The 27679-nt window shown below is 36.5% G+C and overlaps 2 protein-coding genes across 7 annotated transcripts in view; both read right to left on the reverse strand.

Annotated features, from left to right (window-relative positions):
* Positions 1 to 9796, reverse strand: part of Vinc (Vinculin) — a 38852-nt gene extending 29056 nt beyond the window's left edge. For both annotated transcript variants that reach the window (XM_053762903.2, XM_053762902.2), the window contains exon 1: positions 9610 to 9796. In XM_053762903.2, coding sequence (XP_053618878.1) covers positions 9610 to 9666 — 57 coding nt within the window. In that variant the 5' untranslated portion in view covers positions 9667 to 9796. The remainder of the gene's footprint in view (positions 1 to 9609) is intronic.
* Positions 9797 to 10297: 501 nt separating this feature from the next.
* GABA-B-R2 (metabotropic GABA-B receptor subtype 2) lies at positions 10298 to 27096 on the reverse strand. 5 transcript variants are annotated; one of them, XM_053763293.2, is made up of 33 exons: positions 26828 to 27096; positions 24649 to 24801; positions 23088 to 23191; positions 22474 to 22611; positions 21753 to 21920; positions 21082 to 21257; positions 20477 to 20651; positions 20157 to 20235; positions 19734 to 19888; positions 19077 to 19231; positions 18844 to 18990; positions 18640 to 18749; positions 18315 to 18341; positions 17597 to 17727; positions 17363 to 17485; positions 17107 to 17217; positions 16889 to 17017; positions 16673 to 16768; positions 16390 to 16575; positions 16119 to 16236; positions 15936 to 16026; positions 15645 to 15822; positions 15194 to 15364; positions 14757 to 14967; positions 14490 to 14594; positions 14093 to 14197; positions 13953 to 13985; positions 13718 to 13790; positions 13585 to 13640; positions 13336 to 13409; positions 13022 to 13102; positions 12527 to 12818; positions 10298 to 12141 (listed from the first exon to the last, which is right to left on the reverse strand). In XM_053763293.2, exons 2-33 carry the CDS (start codon positions 24791 to 24793, stop codon positions 11888 to 11890), a joined length of 4197 nt encoding a protein of 1398 aa, XP_053619268.1. In that variant the 5' UTR covers positions 24794 to 24801; positions 26828 to 27096; the 3' UTR covers positions 10298 to 11887. The 5 variants fall into 5 exon arrangements, with proteins under 5 accessions (XP_053619268.1, XP_053619269.1, XP_053619267.1 ...); XM_053763294.2 differs by having other exon boundaries at positions 13336 to 13406; positions 23088 to 23194; XM_053763292.2 differs by having other exon boundaries at positions 23088 to 23194.
* Between the last annotated feature and the right edge of the window lie 583 nt (positions 27097 to 27679).

Genomic DNA, 27679 nt, shown 5'->3' on the forward strand with positions numbered 1-27679 from the left:
GGTTATGCTTTATCTACGTGCAGGTCTAAGCTACGTCAATCCGAATAGGTAACTAACCCGCGTCACCGTGACCGTGGCAAAAACTATGCTATAGGAAATTATGAATAAAAATAAATATATTAGGACAAATCACACAGATTGAGCTAGTCCCAAAGTTCGAGACTTGTGTTATGGGATACTAACTCAACGATACTATATAACAAATACATATATAGATAAACATCCAAGACCCGGGTCAATAAGAAAAAGATCATTTTCCATCATGACCCGACCGGGGATCGAACCCGGGGCCTCTCGGTTCAGTGGCAAGAACTTTACCACTGCGCCACCGAGGTAGTCATGATATACTAGATCATAGATTTTATTTAAAAGTACTAGGGATAGTTTTAGTAAGTTCAATGTCCCATTATGAAGGTATATGGCGAGGGGTGTATTCGTGAAACACGCTCGGCGTAAGTTCGTATTCGCAGGTAACTGATTCTACTGATCGTACTGATTCTTTATTGTTGGTAAAACAGTACATGAAGTAGGAAGTAGTATTAGTACATAAGCTAACTAGGTACGTAATCTATGTGATCTACATAGAAGGTTACATGGGTTAAGTCACTTTAAATGAGATAATAATGAGAGCGTGTATCGTACTCTGCTACACACTACACCACATAGTATTTTGGTTCTTCCCTTTACTTCAGCTACAAATTAAACATTTTAATTATTCATCATGCAAAACTTTGGCGAAAATGTATGTTGAAGTTTTATTGCTATGATTGATAGCAGTTATAGTTACCCACCAAAGACACCCGACCAATTGATGTGTGAGACTCATTCTCTCATTCCAAACGAGCAACCAACCAATTGATGTGTGAGAAATCATAAATACTCATAATTAGAGCAATCGACGAGGCCATATCAACAATCGTTCTGTGTTGTAATGTAACATCAACAGCTCTGATTATATATGTCGGGTATAGATGAATTTGTATGAACAATATGAAATGCATTTATGCCGTATGAAAGTCTCAGGTTTGAATAACTACATATCATAGTACTTCATTTTGTTTGACGAATACAAAAAAAAGGGTTTGGGTATTCCGGCGCTTCACTCCCGTGGGAATTTTGAGATAAAAAATAGCCTATAGCAATCTTGGATAATGTACCTTTCTAAAGGTAAAAGAATTTTTGAAATCAGTTCGACAATTTCGGTTATTACCCGTTTCAAACATAGAAATCCATAAACGCTTACTTCTTTATAATAATACTAGATGGCGTCATATGGAATTATTGCGGGCACTCAACAAACTATATTTTTTCAGCTGTTAAAACATGTATCCCTTAGTCGCCTTGTACGACATGCACGAGAGGATTTGGAGTGGTCCTATTCAACAAAAATAAAGTCGTTTTGGTGGCGTGGGACCACACGTTATATATATATATATAATACGTTATATATATATATATATATATATATATATATATATATATATATATATATATATATATATATATATATATATATATAGCACGTATATATAACACGTTATATATATATAGAATATTTTTTTGACGGCTCATAAAAATAAAGGTACAGCTCATAAGCTATCTTCGTAATAACCTTAAAAGAACCACGGTGACACGGCATTTTGTTCTACAAGCCCTCAAGGCGAGGGTGCGGAAAGGGCGCGCCATTCAGCCCTTGGCTTTAATGGCGGACATTTAACTGATAAGCTGTCAAGCTGGACGAGTAATTCTGCTTTCTTTTTGTTGATGACTTTCGTTCAAATGTTGTTTTCAAGAAATATATTTCTGACAATCTATTAGATACATAGTAACAAGGTATGGAATAGGTACCTACTTAAAATGTAGGATCAATTTTGTGGGTGTTAAGTGTAACTAAATTATGTCGTAGCCAGTCTGTCACAATATTAAAGCCAGATTGAGCGTGGACGAATACTGTTTCCCATGTTTCTGCAGAGAAGATTAGGGCAGTATCATCAGCGTATGAGATAATCTTGCAGTTTTGGATTTCAAGAGAACAAAGTTGGTTGATAAACACTAAGAAAAGCGTAGGACCAAGGATGCTTCCCTGAGGAACACCGTAAGAGATGGGTAAGTACGAGCTAGAGTGGCCATCCACGACAACACTATCTAATACTAATCTATATACATATTACATATACTTACATATAATAACTGTAAGTAGGCTACGTATGTTCGCGTGAAACGTAAAAACTTCTAAATCGAATTTGATGCGGTTTTACTTAGTTGTATAGCGGATGCGAACTTAAAATCTGGTATAGGTTTCGTCGCGATACGTTGCTTAGAACCCTAGATATTGACAATAATAAGTTATGAGCGAACGCACGAATTAAACGCGGGCAAAGTTGCGGGCTAAAGCTAGTTATTATTATAAAAAGCTCAAAGCTATCTCGGCATAAGCCGTGTAAATATTATCTCGCCTTGGCTTAAGTTAAGCACTGGGTCAGGGCCGCTGCGACGAGATGGCGACTGATACGTATCTCTGTCTAGATAATAATGTTGATGTCACGGGTGATATCAATTTACGTCAATTTATGTCAGAATAAATAAACCCTTCTGGCATAATAGGGACCAACTGATTTAAACGAGTTTCTTTCGGCATTTCTACTCAGCAGCGGTCGTTGCGAATTGTCAGTAGTCTGTAGCTTTTTGAGAAATTACTTCATTCTAGTTTCTGAATAAATGATTTTAGTATAGACTAGATGTTGCCCAGGGCTTTGCTCCCGAGGGAATTTTGGGATTAAATATAGCCTATAGCACTCTTGGATAATGTACCTTTCTAATTGGGAAAGAATTTTGGAAATAGGTTCGGTAGTTTCGGAGATTACCCGCCTCAAACATACAAGCACACAAACGGTTACCTCTTTATAATAATAGTACAGACTGAGTTGACACATATTAGAATGGTTTTCATTGTGAAATACCTAATGATTTTTTCCACCCGCACACCAATCTTCATTGGGCTCGCGAGGTGGATCATGCATAGCCGATTCTCTTTATGCATCAATAAGGAAAGCCAGTGCCATCAAAAAACAGCTAATTAATCAAATCTTTAGTAGTAACAACGAATAAAATCAGTTTAGGAGCCACGCCACTTATCAAGGTATTATAGTAAAATGTGGTCACAGTTGTCAAAACGAGATTTTGGTGACCACCGTTTTTAATGTACCTAGTCTACTGAAACTACATTGTGTAGTAGAAAACTACGATTATTAACAATATATTTTTATTTATCGCTAAATATCTATGGCGCAAGCGTGCAAAAAATATATAAAAAATAAACAATTTGTAAGAAATTCTCTGTGCCGTAGCTTTTGTTCAAACGGCCTTCGGCTCCCAGATACCGCCTACATATTATAAAAAATTCATAACGACAAAATTTTAACGAGATACATCAAACATCTATCCAATGTCTCCATCACACCACGGCCAGCCGTGGGAGGCGACCATATGGTGAATGAATCAATTTATTCGCAGGCAAACACGGTTAGGTGGCATTTGGTTCAGATCTTCTAATGGTACGTGACCATATTGATGTGTTGCTAAGCCTTGCTTGCTTAAATGCTTTTAGTGGTTCACCGACCGGTGTCGAAAGTAATAAAGTGGGATTTTGAAAGAAGCAGTGTAATCTTTCAGTTTAGCTTTGTTTAAAATTGTCATTTTAAATATCCGAGGAATTCTCTTCAAAAAACAAGTAGACCTGTACTTACTCGTATCAAATTATCGTCCGCATAGACATTATTGTCGACTGACTATACCAAGAATACACAACTTAGATAAAATATAAATGGTTATGGCATATATGTAGGTATGTGATAGATAATGTCGAAACTGAGGTTGAAACAGATCAAATAATAATAATAAACTACATTTTGGTAGTAACTTTATGACTCGATATCTTTATTTCCCTTTGGCAACTTTATTGGACGGGACATGATCAGAATAGACAACTGACAGACAGCGACCTATCAATACTATCAGAGGATTTAGAAAACCACCAAAGGTCTGTTCTTGTTGAAAGACTTCCAATAACAGCGCGCGAAAACATTACGAAACCATTCCAATTTTAAATTCAGGCGCCAATAGAAGGCGCGAAAATGAGCGATTACAACTGGCCAGTGTTTTCTACTGAGTCACAGTTTAAAAATAAAGATTATTTCGAATCGCATCACCTGGCAACATTGGTGTTTTGTAAACGAACTGTAACGAATGTCGTGCCGGTTTTAGTTTCGTTGTAAATTATTTTAGTTAACGTTTCATGTAAAACGGCAAATGAGTTCTGTTTTAGCACACGGAGGTCGAACAAGGACGTTCTTGCTGATGAATTGACAACACACGGTGGATTGAGACGAATTGCAGCTCGCCAATTCGCTAAGTTATGGAAATAGAGCTTAATTCGAGAAGTCATCATCTCAGCCACAAGAAGTCCACTACTGAACATAGGCCTCTCCTCTCTCAAAGTCTTCCACAATGACCAATTGAAAGAAGCTTGCCTCCAGCGTTTTCCTATCGGGTAATAAAATACAGTAAATAGATAGATTGGGTATCGTGGTAGAAAATAGCACTATCTGTGTACAGAGAAACTTCCATTTAATCAATATACAATACAGCTGACATTCGTCTCCCTGACCTAGCGCACTGTAGGATAAAAACAACTAGGTATGTAATTTTAAATCAATGTTTACATTCACACTCTCTAGAAAATATTCAGCTGGATTAATTTGGACGACCTCAGTGGCGCAGTGGTAAAGTTCTTGCCACTGAACCGAGAGGTCCCGGGTTCGAACCCCGGTCGGGTCATCATGGAAAATGATTTTTTTCTGATCGGCCCGGTTCTTGGATGTTTAGATAAACATCCACTGTATATAGATATATATGTACGAGTATTTGTCATAAAATATAGTATCGTTGAGTTAGTATCCCATAACACAAGTCTCGAACTTACTTTGGGGTTAGCTCAATCTGTGTGAGTTGTCCTAATATATTTATTTATATTCATAGTTTCCTATAGCATAGTTTTTGCTATTAATTAAAATAAAATGATAAAAATGCCACGGTCACGGTGACGCGGGTTAGTTACCTATTCGGGTTGAATTTTTTTCGGGTTGTTCGGGTCGAACTTTGGGACTAGCTCAATCTGTGTGATTTGTCCTAAATATGTATATACGCAACGGACTTTGATGCGTTTTTTTTTAAATAGACAGTGTGTTAGTGAGGTGTATAATCAATTATGGTTTTACCCGTGCGAAGCCGGGACGGGTCGCTAGGGCTCTCGATTTATTCAATGACCCAGTAGGTACCTACTTTTGCTTATTTCAATGGCACTTAACACGCACTCCCTGATATGCATTAATACTCATCATATTGAAACGTGTTCTTCGTAAGTACATAAACATTCGATTTCAAAAACCCCTTTTCATGAAATTCTATGACAATACGGACTAATTTGGTATGATTTCGGTTAGGTTTATATGTTGTGTCTTTTGAAATAAGTAGATACCTTGTAAATACTTGTTTTATTCTATACTTTTTTCTGTAATTTTTATGTGTACGTAAACTATAAATAACTAGGTAATTACGTTATTAAAAAAAATTAACTATAAAAAAATATATATACATTTATTCGGAAACCAGCTGGAGCCCGCAGCTCCGCGCGCATTAGCCTGTTTGACCTCGGGTTAATGCCTATATCTATTCCAAATTTCATCAGAAACGTCACAGCGGTTTGTCCTTGGAAGCATATCGACAGACAAGCTTGCACATTTTACTTCAACTTGCATCGCTTTATAATATTTGTTTGTTAATATATGCACTAAGCCTTGAGACACGTTTTGACGTTTTTCAATAATACTTAGTTATATAATATTTCTCTCATAGCTACAAACTACTAGCTGGCCACTACAAAGCGTGTCGATTATATCAGCCGAGTAATTAGGGCAGGTAGCCTCGTGCGCTTCCGTCGTTGCCACCACTGCTAAATATACACCGGCCCTTAGCACCGTCGTCGTCCCGAATCTGGAAGGTCGCTGCTTCTCCTATTCGTAACGGTGTCACGTCTTTATCCCTTACGGAGTAGACAGTGCCGAGAGTTGCGAAACTCGACGACATTTAGCTGGTGTGCATGTATCGTGATTGAGACAGTGATTTGCTGGCCACCGAGAAGAATCTAACAGAAGAAAGGCGTCTTTCAGGAGGAGTCCTGAAAGACGCCTTTCTTCTGTTAGCTTTCTCGAAAGAGAGCTAACACTGATATTTAACATCAAAGATTCAACAAGGAACCCTTAATGTAAAACCGATCTACCTAGAATTTTGTTTAGGCACTTAAAAGTTGGTATTCAAACTAGAATAGGTAGGTACACATAAAAATCTACTAATTAGCAATGGAAATTATGAATTTTACCAGGCATTGGTCCTAATCTAGTGTGGTCTGAGGACCTATAAAGCTTATACCTCGTATAGTTAAGTATTTATAAAAAGGTAAATAATTAATCTTGACATTTCTTTTTATTGAAGACTAGATGTTGCCCGGGGCTTCGCTCCCGTGGGAATTGTGACATGAAATATAGCCTATAGCAATATTGGATATTGTACCTTTTCAATGATGGAATAATTTTTGAAATCCGTTCAGTAGTTTCGGAGATTACCTGCCTCAAACATACAAATTCACAAACGCTTACGTCTTTATAATAATAGTATAGACCAGCATCTGCCCACGTGAATTTCCCAAGAGAAATGTATTTTTTTCCGGAATGAAATGTAGATACGTTCTTCCCCATAGTCTTAACTATGTATAGAGATTTTAAAAAGATTGGTTGAATAACTAGATAAAGCGTGAAGAGGTAACAAAAAAAGCTTACTTTTATAGGCCTTTATAGGTAAATAGTTGGGATGGGGACACCTGGGTTCCCTGATGGGGACACTGGGATTCCTGAGGAAGGTTTAGGTGTATAATTTATAACTTTTTTACCAGAGCGAAGCCGGGACAGGCCGCTAGTCCACATTAAAAATTTAAATCTTTGCACATTGCATATTATTTTACAATTTACATAGAACGAAAGAAAAGCTTTATTTGGCAAACAAAAACAAGTTGTAAACAATTAATTTGTACTATTTTCTATAATTTTCACGTAAAAAAAATACTGAACGGAACTCGATCGCTGGTACAGTCAACAGCACATCAAGTTATCGATATCGATCGCTGGATGAACCTCTACGGCGGCGCGGCGCTCGGCGCGGTAATAGCGGCGAGTAGGTATGCAATAAATTTGGGTAGGTTGATGTGCTGTTGACTGTACTATACTATGGCTAAATGTCTTCATCAGCTGTTATAAATGAAAAAACATTAAGACACATGCAATGATCCGTGACGTTAAGCAGACCGCGGGGTTCATTGACTTATGTCTCACTTGGGTATACGTGTTTACAGGTATTGATTAATATGTTATTTTTATCATTTTATTTATAATTCACTTAATACTTAGCAAATAAATCACAAGTTAACAAGAATTAACCAGTGTGCAGGTTCCTCACGATGTTTTCCTTCACTGGAAGCAAGTGGTGGTCGATGAAAACTACTATACATGAGTCAGATTGGTACACAAACTCGTGTGGTATGAGGAGGATCTACTGGAGGAGGAGACTACGGCTGTTTCCAGTCTAACTAGTGATTTCCCGAGAAATCACTACGATGAGAGAGGAAGAAGGTTGAGACATTGAAAATATAGATCGACCTCTCCCCTAAAGCTGTTCTCTCTAACAGTATTAAAAGAATGCTAACACTATCCTTATATCAATACTAATATTATAAAGAGGTAAGAGTTTGTGAGTATGTGACTTCGTATGTTTGAGGCGAGTAATCTCCAAAACTACTGAACTGATTTAAAAAATCCTTTCACCATTAGAAAGGTACATTATCCAAGATTGCTAAAGGCTATATTTTATCTCAAAATTCCCATGGGAGCAAAGCCCCGGGCAACATATAGTATTATATAAAGAAGGCCCCCCCTGTTGCACCTTTCTGTCTGGTATGAACGCAATAAACTCAAAAACTACCTGATGGACTTTTGTATGATTTTTATAAACAGTTCCTGAAGAAGATTTCAGTGTATAATTTATTTAGTTTTACCCGAACGAAACCGAGTCGGGCCGCTAGTACTAAATAAAGCATTTTATTAAAAAGTGTTAAAGTTCTCTATTAAATACATTTGAAACAATTTATTAAACCGAAAATGGTGATCACCAAAAGTTATGTAGTAAATTATGACTACATATCATAAAGAAAAAGGCAGAGTGACTGGACCGACATATGGTACTAATTAATGGGAAAAGTAACAATTGGATTTCTCACTCTGGGAAAATTTTAAATTCTCACATGTTTCTATTCAATACGAATATAGTATTTAATTTTCACGACTCTAGTATGATAAAACTCTTTCGAAAATTTTCTATCTACAAATAAAGTTTATCTCTGTTATTCATAAAAAAGTTAAAGCATACTTTAAGCTAGAAACACTACTAAAGTATAATTTTATATTGAAGTAGTTACTTAAATATAAAATTATTCACGAAATATTATTAACTAGTTAATTAAGTTTAGGTAAATTTAATTTTAAGTTGTCATTTTACAAGTTTGATGTCAGCCTGAGCAAGCTCTCATTCACTTGCTGACCATACAAAAAAAAAGCAACATATGCATGACTAATACTTCGGTTCTGGGACCAATTCACCCGATTCCTCAAGGAGTTGGCAAGTTAATTGTCATACCTTAATATTAAGGTTAATAAACCTAAGTAATATTATTAAAGTATCAGTATTATGAACCATACTACGCTACTTCCAACCAGTTGGGACATAGTAGGACCTCAGTTTAGGATATAACAGTACATAGTAGGTATTAATTTTAATAGTAATGATATTAGCAGGTATTAAGTACTTATATGAATCTATCTAGATTTGGAATTAACTACATATTACATAGTATATGAATAACATCATTTAGATGACTATTCACTTAAGAATCCAACTGGAATTTATACTGAAATTCTTTACAGTATAATTATGACTTTACTTTTTAATATAAATTTTAAAAACTTGAAAACTTTAAAAATATTTACCAGTAAAATGAATGTAAGTACAGACTTGAATCTTTGAATTACTTGCAACACTATAGGAACCAAAGTTCTCTTTCGAAATAACCTTGAGTTGATATTATTATTATGATCAGTTTTGCGACACATCATCTCAATATATGACATCATTAATATGTTAAACTTATCACTCTCATAATAGTTAGTGTTTAATTGAGTATTCAATAAGATTACTTATACAACTACCGAAATTAACTGGCTCTATAGACGTTTAGACCGACAAGCTAGCTCATGCGACAGGTCCCCGTCGATGCACCAAATATAGGCATTTAACTCTCCTTCTGCAATATCTAGCACACAATGACATAATCCCTCAATAAACTCCGATACAGTAAACAATAATCAGAACTTTTGACACCTACACGAGAAAACCAGAGCGTTTAATTCTAAAAATAATACTGTACAAATAACACATTGGCAAACTAACCTGTTGAGCTACAGGCTCCAAAATACTCTCGATGATTTTTGTGTGAAACACTGGCATTTTGTTGTTTGTAACACAAGCACCGTTTTACATGAGATAATAAACACAAATTAACAAGTGTTCACACAAAAAAAAAAATAACACAACCAGACAGCACGAGCGAAAGAAAAATACTGCAAAAAATATACTATTGAGGCACGTCACATAGTGATGACCGCGCGAGCTGCTGGCTGAATATAGCTGTTTAACGGTCACAGTCACAAACACACTCACCGTAATCAGAAAATTAATATTCAGAGAATAGTGTATTATTACAACAGTGTATTATTCAATTTCCGATTATTATTATTGATTTAGTGTTTAATAATAAAACACTCTTATTTTTATTGGCAATAGAAGCAACAATCAAATTAATATTCATATTCATGTGGGTTGCGGACATTTTAAATATTTGATATAATATGTTCTGTTTTCAAATTTTCACAAAATTAATAACTTATAATAATAAAACTTAACGTTATAACGGCTATTAACTTGCCTTAGTCTCTCCCCTAAAGTAAATGTAATTTTGCCGCAGTGTTACTAGTATAATATTTTCCCCTAAAATATTGGAAATCTTATCATCAGGTAAAATACTAAAGAAATCAAACGATAAACATTATTTTAATAAAAAATTTTTTTATTACTCTACTAATCCTTATACAATCTTAAATTACAATCTTAATTCTATTAAGTCTTTAAATTACGTGCAATAGAGAACTAAATATATCTGATTAATTACCAATATATTACTTGTAACCAAATATACCCGAAGCATTAGTAAATTGAAAACATTAGGTACATAACAGAACAATAAATTGAACACTTTTGGACTAGCATCTAGCTAAATAGGATTATCACAAGGGAATAGACACAAAACATATTAAAATTTATTTCATATTATAAATGGAAAGTTAACTTTAAATATAATTTATATATTTGTTGACTTTAAAATTAAAAATGTTAAACTTAACGTAAACTACTCCATTTAACGTGAAAGCTATTTTTCAAATTCGAACATTTCTATTAAAGTTTTATTGTTTAAATAATAAAATAACTGACAATAAAATATTACATAGCACAACGTAACAACCACGGTACTCATATGTGCGTCACTTTACAGTTTCTTGTGCACTTTACAATGAATCAACGATGAATTAACAATAGTTATAAATAAATATTACACGTAAGTATTTACTTATTCGATGTTTTAAAAAAGATGTCACGTTAATTAATTTCATATTTATAAGTATATTTTACAAAGGTATATTATTAGAAACCCGTGAGCGAACTTGTCGTTGATTTTTCTTACATGTAACATTCATAGTAGTTCCTTAAAAATATTCACATCCTACTTTATTTAGAAATAGTTATACAAGCTTTAACTAAATAAAAATGTCGTATTTTGTATTTATCTTTCGCGTATGTATTATGTAACGGGTGTTATTTAAAATTCCAGCAAATAATTCTGGTATTGTTTGCAATTTATATTTGGTATTATTTGGTCAGCCGAATAACTAATTGGGCAGCAACTTATGGTCAGCAAATATATCTACACATTGGTCTGTATTTTACATCATTTTGATCAGCAAAATATAGCGTGTCAGCAAGATAGAGCGTATTTATGGCAACATGTTTCCACTATTATTGTATTCATGAAATTAGTAGGTACTCCGAAGTACTTTCTAAATCCATGATTGTATTACTTTGTAACATGGTAACCCTCCCTCGGAAACTTGGGAGTTGGGTTGAAGATACGGAGTGGGGGTAGTTTATTTCTTCCTTTCTTATGTTACTTCTTTCTAAACTAATGGGGTTATTTCAAAACAAGATTATAAAGTGAAAAATGGACCCATTGGACCCTTACTTATATGAGGAAACGACATAACAGCGCTACTCAACCAGAGGTATGTAGGTACGTACATATATTAAAAACATCTCATTCATCTTCTTGTAAATAAAATTGTACGGTTGTAGATTTACAAGTTGTAGGTCATGTACTTAATTATATGCAGATTTAAATGAGTTAATGTTACATACACAAATACATACCTAAGTTTGGTATGCGTAACATGGTAGGTACCTAGGCTAGGTACCTAATGAACGGATTTGCGCGCCATCAGGTACGGCAATTTATGCAATGTATGCCTCCCAAAAAAGTTGGTAGGTATATACTTAGACAAAGTTCATGAAATAATAGGTACTTATTATCGGTCAAAATACATTTCCCTAACATATCTACCTACAAATACTCGACAATGTCGCATTTTATCGATATATTCGGGCAGCTGACGCCGTAGCTAAGGTTTAAGCCATGCGGCTGGCTTTTGTGTCTTTCTGTGAGGAGTTTGTGGAAGATAGGCAAGATGGCGCACTCGAACAGCTCCGATTCTGAACTGGCTGTGTACATCTTGCGTTGTTCTGCGGACTCCTGGCGTTTGGAGTCGCCGCGACTGTATGTTGCCGACTTGCGCTCCTCGCGATTATTTGGTGAACCTGGGGATGAATAAAAAAGGTTTTCATTATGATGAACCTTATGAGGCTATACACTTTCGGTTGACAGTCCACCGAACTTTGATGATTTCGACATAGATTGCTGGTTCACATATAAACTCTGCAATGTACGGTCATTCGCGTTGGCATGCGTTTGCGTTCGGCAATTGTTTAGCTAGTATAAGATTTTCAGGAAATCACAGTCGGGGATAGATAAAACTAACACCCTTAATTTACTAACTCACGAAAACTGTTGGGTCAGCTTTATCCACTTACAAAGCCAAGATAAAGTCAACTCTATACAGAATAGAATAAAGCATTTCAAGATTATTTTGGAATTATATTTATTCAGTGACTTGCAAGAACATCCTCCTGTGGTCCATCATACCTGACTTATGCCTGGAGGCTACATTAGGACTGCTCTTGTGATGGTCGGGCCTCGGCGTCTGATGCGCCTGCGTCAGCCTCGGAGAGTCCCCAACTCCTTTCGCCCTCTTCAGGGGCTCAGCTTCCTGCCTCAGCCTCTTTGCTGGAGAATCCTGGCCTTTCGACACTCTGATCGTGTCAGGATCAGGTCGCCAGTTCGAATCCTGTGGCTCTTGGATTGGCTTCCGTTTGTCGTCGTGTCTTCTAGGTTTTGCTTCTACCTTCTCTATTTTATCTTCTTGGTAGGGCTTTACCTGAAATATTGGAAAAATAAACTATAAGTAACTCGTAGAATTTGATTAGTAGTTCTCATTTTCAGTTTTTACGACTTCCTTTTATCAGTTTTCAGTGATACAGTCAAAAGCACATCAAGTTAGCCTGCATGAATCTCTATGGCGAATAATATTTGCGAGAGCAATGAATTTGGGTAGGTTGATGTGCTGTTGACTTTACTCACTTGAGCCGAAGACTGTCTTCTCTTGTTTTGAGATTGGTGTGGGGGCGTGCTCACTGGCTGTGGGAACTCTGACCCTCGACGCTGCAAAATACCAAAAAATACAGTTATGGTCTTTACATTTTCTATAGCGATTTCGCTATCATTAAATATCTAATTATCAGGTACTTAGGTATAGGTCGATGAATACAGACTAGCTCTGGATAAGATACAATTTAAGAAACTGACGGGCAACATTCAGTAATGTATAGACACACAGAAGAAGATGAAGATTCTTGAGTTATCTTTAACAGAAACTCTTGTATGATAAGACTTACTTTCGCTAGTCGATCCGTCATTCTGAGAGTCTCTGCTTCCCGGTAGCCTTCTGGAGTGCCTCCTCGTGTACCTGCTGGAACATTTAGATCGCTACTAACTAGATCTCACATCAAGAATATTCAAGGAGCCAAATGAGAATTCTAAAAAAAGTCTAACAAATACTAATGTCGTATGCTTCATTCAGACATTGAAAATCACTACAATTGTGGTATACGTCTATAACTTTGAAAGATCACGAGTAAAATTACCATAATTTATGGAGGCATTGGACGCCCTTCTTTCTAAAGTCTTCGATTCTGTTTCCCTGAAAATTAAAAAAATATTAGTGTCGCGACTTTCTTTTGTTTTTTATACTTCCTTATTCATTGTTCAAAACCTTACCTATGATGATGTGGTGATGATTGCTGTCGACTCTTCTCCGATACACTCCTCTGCATTGGAGAATGATGGTGTCCTGAAATGGAGAGGTAAGCATTAATTTAAGTACCTTTCGTTACTGAAACTGCTCAAGACAACACATAACATGTAGTATACTCTGTCTTGAGGGTTTTGTTATTTTCTGACTAGAAGAATGTTGGTCACTCTCAAAGAATTTTGAATGTCGATTAAAACTTACCATCATGCGCACTGCTTGAATGTTTATTGGTGGCTAGAAGATGAGAAAAGTGGTATTAGAATTGGAGTACCTTTATTGCAAGCATTCAAAGTATTTCTAGTACATAAGCAGCGAATGTAAAATCTGTAATGTTTGCTTACCTGGAGGAGATTTCTGGCAAGTGTATTGGAAAGTATTCGTGTCCCACAGGTCACTTTGTACTACAATGAACTCCTTCTTCCTCTTTTCCGAGTCTCGCCTCTGACCTGAAATCGTCAATTCATTATTAAATGTCGATTTTTATACGCAAATAGTGGCATGTCTCGGCTTCTTTCGGGTAAAACCATAATAAAATATGCACCACCTATTAAGACTACCAAGCAAGAATCTCACTATCTATTGGTGAAAAATTACAAAAATCCGTCCGGTAGTTTTAAGAGATTATCGCGTTAATACATATAGACAGACAGACGCTACAGGGGGACATCTTTTTATATTATTTAAGGATAAGGATACAGGGCTTTAGTATTATGATATCATTGGAAATACAATACATACAAGACTTTCTTCTTTCCATAGACGAATAATCCTGATCAATATCTAAAATGTCTTCTATTTCTTGTTTAGGCTTAGACATTGGTGGTAGTGGATCTCTTTCTTGCCCTGAAACAGCAAAAGTAACAATATTACAGTATATCTTCTTTTTTTCCTTAGAATACATTGCTTTAGTTATTTTCTTTTAAGTCAAAAGAATGATATTTTGATAGTATTGTTACTTATAAGAGGAAATTGTGAAGAAGAATTATTATATAATATATTAATTACCTATGACCTTCCTCTCCATACCAGGTGGAGGCTCTATATCATCCTGATCCACAGAAACATGCATCAGCTCGGTCAGCAAGGCGCCCTGACTCACGCTTGACATCCGACGGTGACCTCGCGGGCCTGGCCTGTCTTTGTGTTCTCGGGACGGTGTGGTCTTTGTTGAGATCGACTCTTGCGACTTTACGATCTTCTTTTGGAGCTCTGGCGTCTACAAGGTTTTATTGTGATTTGATAACAATTGACGAAGAGGATTTTCGTGTTCAAAAAACATTTATTTGTTTTTAAACGTCGCAAGTGTTTTCTATTTAATTTACAAATTCGTATTTAGTTTAAAATATTTCTGAGTAAACCGAAAACTTGTAAGACTTAATTCAAAATCAATTATTTCGGCCACAAAAAGTTCATCTGGATAAATACATTTTTGCAATAACTACCTTATTAATTTTAGGCGTGGCTGCTTTAGTGTACATAGGTTCTTGGATCTTTGCTGGCGTGGATTTAACTGTCTGTGTATCGCTGGGTTTCAATGCTGGTATGGTCTTCGCTTCAGCTTTAGCGGGCTCGGGGATTTTCGTTGTTTGCTTTATTGTCGGCTCAGATGGTTCCTGTAAAATTTGGTACTAGCTTTTGACTGCGTATTCGCCCAATCCCACCACCATTTATTTTTTGTATGAACTACATGTATGAAAAATTTCAAGAAGATTGGTTAAGAAGGTTAAGCGTGAAGAGATTACAAACAAACTTACTTTCGCTTTTATAATATTGGTTAAGATTAGGATTGCTTGAACCATGCATGGTAGGTAGACAGAACTTTTGTTAATTTTACTACGATATAATTTCCCAATTTTTTTTTTTACCAACTGTACTACAATAAATTTCAAATACCTCTGCAGTCCATCCATAAGGAAGTTTAGCCAGCTGGTCCTTCTCAGGCACGGCTTTTGATGATGGTGGACTGGTGTAGTCCAGGTGGTTCTTGAAGGAAACATTTTTTGTCTGTTCCTTTCTGGGTTCTTTGAGTAGAGTTTCTTTGATTGGCTCGGGTGGGGCTGATGGTTTTATTCTGAAAGTAAAAGTTGACTATGACAAACAGGATTTCATAAATACTTTTCTATTAATTGAATTTCGAGACTCAGTCAAAATTACGTAATAACATTTGTGATAGATCTTACTTACGTTTCGTTAGCTTGGTTTTGAAGGTTGATGTATTCAGCTTCTGCACCAGCTGATGCACTGAGACTACATACTGATGTAATGTCACTGGTTTCTGTAACAAACATCGTCGATGTATAGTTATATAACGAATAGTTTGACCTGTTATATCGAGTTGATCGTGTATCGTGTAACCGTAGATATTACCTGGATGACTTATGTTTTCTTTAGGAACTGGCAGTCTAGTCCTCTGCATAGCTGGAGATTTAGAGTCACGCGTAGATGATTCTGAACCAGCATCACTTCCCAATTTACTTAGCAACATCTGCAAATAAGAATTATATGAATCGGCCACGTTTTAACCTATAATGTGATTCAACTGTAATGTGATGATGATGAATTTCTATCGACTGACAATGATTTTTTGCGATAAAGATTACAAAAACTTGATTTACTCAACTTAATTTAAAGAGATTACCTGAATCTCATTCTCTTTCGCTTGTAATGTCCGTCTATATCTTGTGTTATACTGGCGCAGTTCTTTCAGCCGTCTCTCCAGTTCCGGGCCTGGTGATCGGCATTCGTGGGTCGAGGCTGGCCGGAGAGTCGCCCGGATACGTGTCGGTGCTGAACCGGGCTGGCCGTTGCGTCGCAGTTCTAAGAGCTATAAATTTATTTAAGTTCATGTAGCTAACTAATATTTAGGTAACGGACGTATGGTCTTGTTATCTTAGGAAGAGAAAATTAAACTGTTAAATTACCTTAGGTACAAAAACTAGACATAATGTAGCTGTTGTGCAGAATATGATGAAGATGGCGATTAAGACAAATAGCGCATCTTTATGATCAGAGAGGACCTGAAATAGAATAAATATTTTTTGTGCACTTTTAAGTATTATAAGCACCTGTATATTAAAGTACGATAAATAATGTATAAATAAACACTCTAGATTTGGAGTAAGGTTGTAGTCAGTTACCAGTGCAATAGCTGCGCCCATGATGCACATGATTAGGACATTGTATACCGACAAGCCAATGTGTTTCGAGTCGTTCAGGGCTGGTATTGACACGTGTCTTGTTTCCCACGCCAGAAATGCTCCGAAAACCTGCAAATAAAATATAAAATATTTGGATGACGTTCTTGTTTATGTTTATGTTCCTATGGATAGAATCATGCAAGGTTGATGATACTAACCAAGAGAAGGCCTTTGTACGCATAAATAACGCCGATGAAGATAGTCATTCTCTCCGACTGACAATATTCGTTCTCTTGCACTATTACAATGTCTTCACTCGTTGGGTGTGGCTGTAACAAAAATTCGCAACGTTACTGAAGACCTTCCTTAATGATATGTAATATACATATGGCACATTGTGGCCTATGTTTTAAATAAAATGTTGTGATGTACGGCAAGACACGAAGTGGAAATTTAATTATATTTCAAACTTACATATGGTTCCATTTGTTTCGTGGCTCTATAGAATGGGTCAGAAATCTGCCAAGTGGTCATAATAGCCAGATCCACGCATAAAAGAACTCCAACCACCATAAACAGCTGGTAGTCCTTAATAACCTAGAAATAGAGATTGTTATTAATTTATTATCGTTTGCAATATTTTTATATTTAGCCAAAACTCAAAACAAACCCTGGAAAAAAAAATTAATTTTGTAAATTTGGGCGTACCTTCTTATTTAGTTTTACATCTGTGAAGATAGAGTGGACGCGCCAAGTTTTTGAGAACATTGCCCCAAAAGCCAAACTGAACCCTGCCATTAGTAACCACGCCCTGGCAGTGCAAATGTAGGGAAAGGCAGCTGTAGACATAAAACATTATTCTTAAAAGATGCAAATCAAAATGGTTAGATACTTACAATCTGGACGTGCCGCGTATAATACAACGTTTGGAAACACTCAAGATAATAAAATCTGTGCATTATTTATAATTGTTTTTATAATATTTTTAAAACGAGATTTCAATCATGCTTAACAATGACATTAGCCAAAAACATTTCAAATTCATAAAGGCAAGAGGAAATAATGCAAAGTAACTTCGACGATGCAAGGCGACTGGAAAAGTTTATATTATGAATGATGCAAATGAAGAGAGAAAGAAGATAGCACAAGATTTAGAAGCACAGTTGACATGATAAAGCTGTATTAATACAAAAACCGTCACATACCACCAACCGACAAAAGCTTCGCAGTTGAAGCTAAAGGAAAACAAACCAAAACTTGGAAACATGCTGCCGACTCCTGTGACCTAGAAAATGACCTAGGTCTTTCTCAGAATCAAACATCTATGCTAAAAGACAGGGGGTTAAAGTTCCCAAATTTGGTTGATGGGATCCACATTGCCCAGGGTTAAGCTCAAGCTTTGGGGGGTGGGATCAAGCTCTTTTACCTCCATGTGGCGTTTCCTGAGAAAGACCTAAGAATCAATGAATTTGATGAGATCAAATGACGATACAGCGTGATTGATGATGTGCTAGCGCCATGCCAATTGATGTGCTAAAATGTTTTTAGATTTCTTTTAGAAGTAATTTAGTCGCCGCTTTTAATGAAATTAATGAAAAGTTGCTGATATGAAGAATTAGAAAATGCGATGATTTAGATGATTTTTACCTTTGATCCGTAGAAGACAGAGAGAAACACAAATATATTGATGACATTGCGGTAAAAGATTGCGACATAATGGATTCGGTTAGTGAAGATAGATTAGTACATACCTATACTGCTAAGACTAGAGTCTAGACCGAGGAAGATAACGCTCAGATACGTGAGCATACAGCCCACGATGATCAAGTTATTCAAATGTGGCGACGACATTTTTATGTACCTTGAAAATAATGAAATATTGATATAAGTTGAATGATATCCGAAGATGCAAATTTAAGCTAACTATAATTACAGTAATTAAGTTTAATTCTAACCTTTGGTTTCGATAATGTATGTTCATTGCTAAGAAACCGGTAGCCAACAATATCCCAAGAATGGAACATGATACCAGTACGGAGTATATGGTGATATTGACCTGCGTATGCTCGATGATACGTAGAGTGCGGTCTTTAGGCGGATTTCTGAAAAGAAAGTTAAAGATTATGCCCTTTTCTTATCCTAGTCTCGAGATATAGCTATAAAGAAAAAAATGTTTAAGGAGTCTTACTTCCCAGCCCATTTAAACGGCTCCCAGCTGATGAGATCCAGATGGTCTCGCTCCGCACAGTACTCTCCCACTTTGACTTCTCCTACGTCTTCTCCCTGGAATTGCTTCAATAGAATCGATGCCTTGCGTTCGTTGTCATAGAAACGTACAGGACCCTGAAATTTCAGCGATGTATTTCTTAAATAAGTACTATTAATTATTGCACAATACGATATTTGTCAAAATTCCGTATTGAGTTCAGTTCAACTTGCCGACACACCCGAAGTGTAGCGCTAGTGCTCGATCGAGTTTTACAAAATAACTTACTAATTAACGATTTAGAAGTGAGTTTTTTGACGGGTCTTACAGAATCGCACTGCAGTTCCTCTTCATTGAGCTTGATTATAATATTGAGTCCGCAGACTTGCCCATACAAAATAATATCCTATCTATTCATTCTATTCATTATTTGTATCTTCACGCCAAAAATCACCTATGCTCCGCTTTGACGTGAACGTAGGACAGACAAGTACACTTAATATTAGTGTGGGGATATCACACTAAGTAAGGTATCATATACATTTGGCTCAAAATTTAAGTTTTACATTGAATGCATAAGAGTACCTTCGTTTTTAAAGTTAATAAATCACAGTTGCTTGAGCAATAGAAACTTCTTACCGTGACACCTTCAAATGTGACATTGCTCAGGGCATCCAAGAACAACTGCTCCCACTCTTTGTCCCGGTAACGGAAATCCTGGACAGTTTTCTCTTTGTGCTTCAACTTCACCCTCTGGGCAACAGTCTGTATCGCCAGTGCCATTGCCCAAATACCTGGAAATATCTTTTTCATTCTCTAACATATTCACATAATTTATTTCAGAATTAATCAGCTTGTTTGCCATTAATAGTTTTTACTTTAAATTTCTGATGCAAAGTTCCAAATTCAAATTTTCACACTGGTCATTAATTCTAAAAAAATATATGGCACAGAGATTGACATCGCAGTCTCAATTGCATTCTAAATTTAAAATCTACCTAAATGTAGTTAATTAAATTATACAAACAAATTTCAATTTTTATTTTTATTTTCAATGCTTACCGTCGTATGTGTATCCATGAAATCTGGAATACTCTGTGCCTCTTCTTCGATCATATTCAACTTGGTAATCCTTGGCGGACTATAAAAAGCAAATATTTAGTATCTAACCTCTATTAGTCACTTTTATCTGTTAACAGGTGTACCTACTAACAGATTGGCTGTAGCCAATCTCATGTTAAGTTACCTTGTATTAATCTTTGATTTTGATGAGCGTACTTGTTGCGCCGCTTCCTTTTCACACGCTTTAGACATGGACTTAGTTATATATAATAAATTTTTGTTATGCATATATGGATACATAATTTTGAATTTGTACTCACAATTCCCGATACGGTGGTTTCTCCGGTAGTAGATAGTGGGAGAAGGTCGGTCAATATTGTGGTGTCCAGGGCTGTGGTGAGGTCCCTTTTGGAGCATGGGGATCGGCGCATCCACCATTTATTGCTGTAGGTCCCCAATAGAAGCCAAGTGTAGGCTCTGCCATACATCTCGAGTCTGCATAATTATATACATTGTAGCATTTGTAGCCTCACACATAGCACGTTGCTAACGTCCAAATGCTGTCTCTTTTCCCATATCGTGTACACATTGGGTAAAAAAAAGAAAAATGTGTCGGTGCAAAGGCGTGCTACGTGTTTTATGTTTCATGGTAGCCCACTAGGTACGATACGGTGATGGTAGTTTAAGGTATATTCGAAAGTATAATAATAATTTAAAGAAACATGTTGTGGATTTATCTAAAATGAAGTATATTGCTGCTATTCATATAAATTGTACAAAATACAGTTCAGTTTGTATACAATTCATTATGTATATTAGTGAGCCTCAGCTTCTGACAGCAAATTGGTGGTCAAACACGATCTTTAACCATGCGGATGAGTAAATTTGATATGGTCCTAAGTTACATGGAATTGATAAGACATACTTGTAAGCCTCGCAGAATATCCTGACAGCCCAGGTCTCGTTGAAGTTCCCCAGGATAATCCTGACGTCCTTCTCCTTCAGCTTGGAGAGGGCTGTCCTCACTTCGGTGGCGAAGCTCTGGGTCTCTTCTATGAGGAATCCGTTGGAGTCCAAATCCGCCAGGAGTCGGTTGTGTGCCTGTTGTAATAAGGACTCTTTTTGTATACTTCATTACATTTCATCTAAATAACACATGTGACGAACAAATAAAGCTAGTCATAAAACTATCTATCTATAACTATCGAAATATCCTTAGCCGGAAAGAGTTATCCAGTTCTCGCTATCTGTTATTAGTTATTCTGACTTTTAACTTATGTTAATCCATGTCATTTAAATCTATCTTCTCTCTCTCATTTTGGTTGTATTCAGAGTTGTGATGCCAAGGTTTGACAACCGTGATTTTACAACCGGCGGTGTGACTGACGTCAACTCTCCTTGAGAATGCTATTATTGCCTGTCAGCTGCCAAGGCTATGGGTTCCTTAATCGTACCGTACAACATCCACGTGAGGGTATTGAGTGGTCCTATTGGATCACCAATTCTGAGACCACACGCCATATAATCGTGTACCATCTTACGAAATTGTATTGGTTTTACTGCTTTTGGACGGAACCACACGCCTTATCATCTTACCAAGGCATATCTGGGTTCGTTCTGATAGATGGTCCCGACCCTGGTCCAGTTAAAGTGCTGCAGCAGCCTGATACGCGGCACGTTGAACGCGTTCTCCGAGGGCACGATGCGGAAGAAGTTCGGGAACGCCTCCTTGGTGAACATTGGGTGGGTGTCTGCGTAGGAAAGCTGGGAACGAAGTTATATTATGTAATGACTGTATCAGCACCCTGTTCTTTAGCTGTAAGTATACCTGCCTGTTATTATTCTTTCTTCTTGTTTGAAGCGGTGGTGGTGTAATGGTTAAGCCTGTGGATCGAAGGGTCTCAGGTTCCTATCTTACTCGTACCATATGAGTTTGTATACCAATCTGATTCATATACATATAGTAGTTTTCATAGAACACTACTTGCTTCCGGTGAAGGAAAACATCGTGAGGAAACCTATACACTGGTGGACAGTTTAGTTCACTAGTGTGTATGCGATTACCAGCCACCAGATGGCGGTAGGTAGTCGTAAAAGTCATGTTAGGTGCCTAAAGGCCCATTGCGAAATAAGATGCTCTTTATATAGTCAACAGTACATTAACCAAGGAAACCTTTTCGTTTCTTACTATTTATCTTATTACATAATCTCAGTTTCACCAATGCCGCCACAAATCGCACTCTTGGTTCTAAGGTAAGGGATAAGAACATAACACTGTATCTGCATAAAAGAAAATTACTTTCAAGCTCCTATTCACCTGTGTCAGATGCCAATGTTTGGAGGCCTTCGCGATGGGATCCGTGACGTGGGTACACGCGGCTCCGAACAGCATCAGCTTGTGAGGTCCACTGTGCATCATATCGAAGAACGACTTCACACCCACTGCAGCATTGCACTGTACATTTTGAATTAAAAAATAATGCATTAACTAAAGTTATCCAGACTTTTCCAAATCAGAAAATGATAGCGTATACTTTGTCGTTAGTTCTTTTACCTATTCTATTTCCTTTATTTTCCTCACCTGCCTGCTAGAATGTGTGACAAACCCTGGTTGTTACAGGCGTCCATAAACTGCGGTGACCATAGAATAATACCACTCAATAGAATATACAACGCGTTAAAAAAATATGACCGTTTAGTCATATTTTTTTAACGCGTTGACGTATGTTTAATTTTTTCCCAGCTGAAAGAGACCGTAGACGTAGGGTATTTGGTATAAATTTCAACTTGATATCTTTACGCGTTCCTGAGAAAAAGGACATATTGACAGACGGGCAGACAGACGGACAACGAAGTGATCCTATAAGTATTCCGTTTTTACCTTTTGAGTTACGGAGCCCTAAAATGAATCGAACCGCGGACTCCACTTACTTCAGTGTCGTTCCACCACATGTGCAGCCGGTAGTTCCTCAGCACGGAGTCGTGCTCGTTGACGTGGTCCAGGGCCAGCTTCACGCTGGGCATCACCCCTCGACCTACAGCAGTGTTCACAAGCCATTGGTACCTTTGTACCGACAGCACATCAAGCTACCCAAATTTATGTCAAAATCGCCACTATAACTGCGGCGTAAAGATTTGTGCAGAGTAACTTGACTCGACATATCAAGTTATGCATAACCAATCTGTCTACATCTCTAAGAGACTATAATAATCGTCATCCACTGATACACAGATATAAAAACATTACATCACTGAGCCCACTATCTGATATTATAAAGTTTGCATGTGTTAGGATGTTTTGTTACTCAATCACGCTAAATCTAATAAACGGGTTTCAACGAAATTTGATACTCGGAATATATCCTGGAATAGTATAAGGCTTTATCCCGTTTTGGCCATTTAATCTAATTGTTAATTCCCACGCGATCCCAAGAAGAGAGAAGCCCCGGGCTTCCTACTGCTAGTAGTCAAATAAACTCAACCAAAACCATACCGGATAGATATAACAAAACGCACAATGTGAATGGTTTTTATTAGTATATAATAACAATAAAAAATATTTTATCGGCCTTGTCTTCAATTTAGAAAGTTAAACCGTTAAACAGTTGTCATGTTTTGGAGTGTCTGTCTTTGTAGGCCAAAGCTGTAGCCTCCTTGGTCCTAGTTGAAAATACAAATAACAAAGTATCTCTTTTCTATTATTGTACAATTATTAATGGACAGTTAATATCTCTATTCACCAGCGATATCGACCTAATTTCAAGTTATTTATATGCCGTGGGAAACTTGATTCTTTGTGTGAATCAATATTTCAGAAGCATTTAGATACTTCGCGCGCCTAGGAAATCTAATTAAGGTGTTCCCATAACTCGGGTAATATGTCATGATTATACCTCAACTTTATTAGGCTTTCAGCTATAATGGTTGTTTTATTTGTTTTATTATATCTTGTTGCTGTTTCCTCTTGATATCATTTCAGGGAAGCCTTTAACGTAATGTTGCTTTATTTTTTAAAAGTAGGTGGCCAATGTTACTCCTGAAAGTTTCGTCTGTGTCTGTGTCAAATTTCGTCAAAATCCGTCCAGTAGTTTTTGAGTTTATTCATCACATACAAATATTTTCTCTTTACAATATTAGTATTACTACATATATTAATATAGTATTAGTGTGGAAGTAAGAACTTGCGATGAAATTCGCAAAAATTATTAATTCGCAATCTATAAAAGAACTCATGAATACAATCATCATAAGTTCTGAATGCTTTCTGAATGCATGAGTATTAAGTACTTACGTACGTACGTACGTAATGTACGTCCTATACCAACAACAACAGCTTAGAACGCAGTCGATAGGGCAGCGCTTGAAATGAGTAGTTGATTAACCCTATATTTTGTTGTCGAATATGTTTGTTCTTTTTAAAATGAAGGGCTAACTCAAATTATGTACACAGCAATAAATAAATATCAGATTATATCAATATTATAATAGATACCAGTGTTTGAATTCTCGACGCCCTTGCCGAAAGGGAAGAACCCGGCGATGTAGACATCGGTTCTCCTGTTGAGGATGGCGTCCAGGTTCGGCTTCTGAGGGAGAGCCTGGCTGGTGGCCAGGCAGAGGAGCAGGATCGGCAGCATTGTGGAACCTGAAATAATAATAGGATAATAAATAAACCCAATAAAAATATGTTGTCGAAATAGTTGAATTTTAACTGTGTGGTCTTACCGCGAATTTCATTTATGTCCTTCTATAATATATTTAAAGCTCAAAATTGCACAGCTTCTTGCTGCACATAACGTGTCCACGTTATGACTGTGACCTAAGAATATTTCTGTATATCAAAAACTAGATGTTGCCCAGAGCTTCGCTCCCGTGGGAATTTTGAGATAAAATAAAGCCTACAGCAATCTTGGATAATGTACCTTTCTAATGGTGAAAGAATTTTTGAAATCGGTTCGATAATTTCGGAGATTAGCCGCCTCAAACATACAAACTCACAAACGCTCACATTTTTATAATAATAGTATAGATTATTTGGGCAATATTGCCGCCCCGTAAAATCTGCCGCCCTGGGCTCCCTCCCGCCTATTGGTAAATCAGCCACTGCTAGCAACCCGTCCTGGCTTCACACGGGTGCTATGTTATGCATGTTATGTACACATAAACCTTCATCAGGAATCATCATCATCACAGCGAGAAGCGACTTTGTTTTATAAGTACTACGTTGATGATAATATAATATAAGGAAGGACGAAACTCCGTGCAGTAGTTTTTGAGTTCATCGCAAACAGACAGACAGACGCAGCAGAGGACTTGGTTTATATTATATGTAAGGAAATAAGGCTAGACATATTTTTAAATGAATGATGAAAAAGCTCCCGAAAATTCGAAACGTATAAAACCGGTCTTGGATATACGCATACCTACTTACATTTTAAAATTCAAGTCTTTCTATTATAGAAGCTTCGATCTCGCGGGATTTTCGGGATAAAAAGTACTCTGTGTGTTATTCCAGGTTTGATTCTACAGGTGGTGCCTAGTAACTTTACTGTAAATTTCATGACAATCCGTCCAGTTGATTTTTCGTGAAAGAGTAGATACTTACGTGAAAGTAATAAAAATATCTCCTCACAAACTTTCGCATTTATAATATTAGCAGAATTCGATAGGAAAAACATCAATCAACGTTTAATGTCGTAAGACAGATATGATATGTATACAGTATTCATCTATATATTGACGATATATTCGCTGCCTGCCTACGTTGTCTGCGTTGGGACTTTGACGACTTTGGCGTCGGGTTCGGGTTGCGTTGCGCTGTGATTACGATACGATCGTTCGGCTCGGCTCGTAACTTTTCGTTCAGTGCATTTGCAAATTCCAGCCGATACGCTTGAATTTGTGTATGCACTGGGATAAACGGTTACAATTACAATCTCTGGAAGTATTGTATACCTACTTAATATACCTAGTATACCTAATTCACTTCTATGTTGTCATAAATAAAATATTAAATTAAATTGGTGTTGTCATACCTAAATAAAATAGGCATAAAATATTTAGGCAACTGAATTTAGGTTTGCTTAACCGTCCTAATTATAGGACAGCGTAGATGAAAAAAAATAACTAGGCGTCCTGAGTCTACCTATAGCCTAGTTACCTATTCTTATGAAAATGATTATTTTTTAGAAATTTCAAGATTCAATATTTCATCAGGTATTTTATTTATATTTTTACTGATAATTAACAGAAAATTTGCATTTTAAAATAGTCAATTAAACACTCGGTTTGGCTAAAGGTATTTTAAAATTAGGATAGATATTAAATAAAAAATATATTTTATCTTGTATTCGTACCATCAGATTCCAATTCAAATCATTTATTCACAAATTAGACCTTCACAGGCACTTATTCTCGTCAATTTTTATATTAAACATTTATTTCTCACAAGCTACAACTACTTGTTTCATGTGTACATAAACTGATCAATAAATAAATAAAAAATATACGTATGTAACAGACTAGGAGAGTCGCCTAGCTGTGGCACTAAATATATAGAACCTACTACTTACAATAAATTTCTATCGATTTTTAAAATTTTGGGACAGAGAATTTAATTTGCATAAACTAAGAAATAAAAACTGTCAGGTATTCATATCATGTTCACTTACCTTGACGTCTAAAGTCGAATCACTGAAGCCATGTGCTATTTCGGGAGTGCTGTAATACCGCTTTCAGAACAAAAACCCAGTCATGTTTCCACCAAAGCCATATATATTCTAATATTCCATATTCACAGCCGTTCGCGCCTATTTCCTAACAACTTCACCTGCCTAGGATCCGGGCAAATCTTTGCTAAACATGTTTCTCCTGTAAAACCTTTTCAGTTTGTCCGAAGCTCAAAAATACTACCTTCCAGCACAGCTTTATTTAAAAAGAACTTTATTTACATAGCGTTAAATGCTGTTATTGAAAACCGCTGCGTCATTGGAATTGTATCCTTTGCAATAAAAAAGGTCGTGAAGAATTGTTTTAAAGTTTTATTTTCAACTCTGTTGCTTTACGTTTAGGTGGAATATCAGTTGTATCGTGAAGGTTCAGTTACAGTTAGTGCCCGGGGTTTGGTGAGCAAACAAGCAAAATTAGGCTCTGTCGGGGACGATCGATATAGGGAGGGTTGAAACTAGGGTTGTGAAGAACACTTGTCTGGGCTATCATCGATAGATTTTTATCTACTTTTTGATCTAACTTATTCATATCGTACTGAAAGTGGTTTATTTTGGTCTCCATGGACCAACAGATGAGATACCATACATACTTAGCTAAACTATAATCCTGAAGAATAACATTAATGGCGAAATATGTGATTGAGGACCTCTGATTTAATCAAATAACAACCTACAGACAACTACAACAAACACAGTAAAACGAGTTATGTTGTAAGTAGGATTTGAACCTGTGATCGGATCATATGGCGATAAGTCTTGATGACTTAACATTTAAAACTAAAAATAGTTAACGAA

This window comes from Plodia interpunctella, chromosome 23 (assembly GCF_027563975.2).
Source record: "Plodia interpunctella isolate USDA-ARS_2022_Savannah chromosome 23, ilPloInte3.2, whole genome shotgun sequence".
Classification (NCBI taxonomy): Eukaryota; Metazoa; Arthropoda; class Insecta; order Lepidoptera; family Pyralidae; genus Plodia; species Plodia interpunctella.

Coding starts and splice junctions, on each gene's coding strand:
- GABA-B-R2 (XM_053763292.2), bottom strand. CDS start 24,793: ATGCTGCCGATCCTGCTCCTCTGCCTGGCCACCAGCCAGGCTCTCCCT. Junction 17,486..17,596: donor ATGTAAAACTAAATAAGAAG/GTACGCCCAAAT, acceptor CTCTATTTCTAG/GTTATTAAGGACTACCAGCT. Junction 17,018..17,106: donor CGTACAAAGGCCTTCTCTTG/GTTAGTATCATC, acceptor TTTTATTTGCAG/GTTTTCGGAGCATTTCTGGC.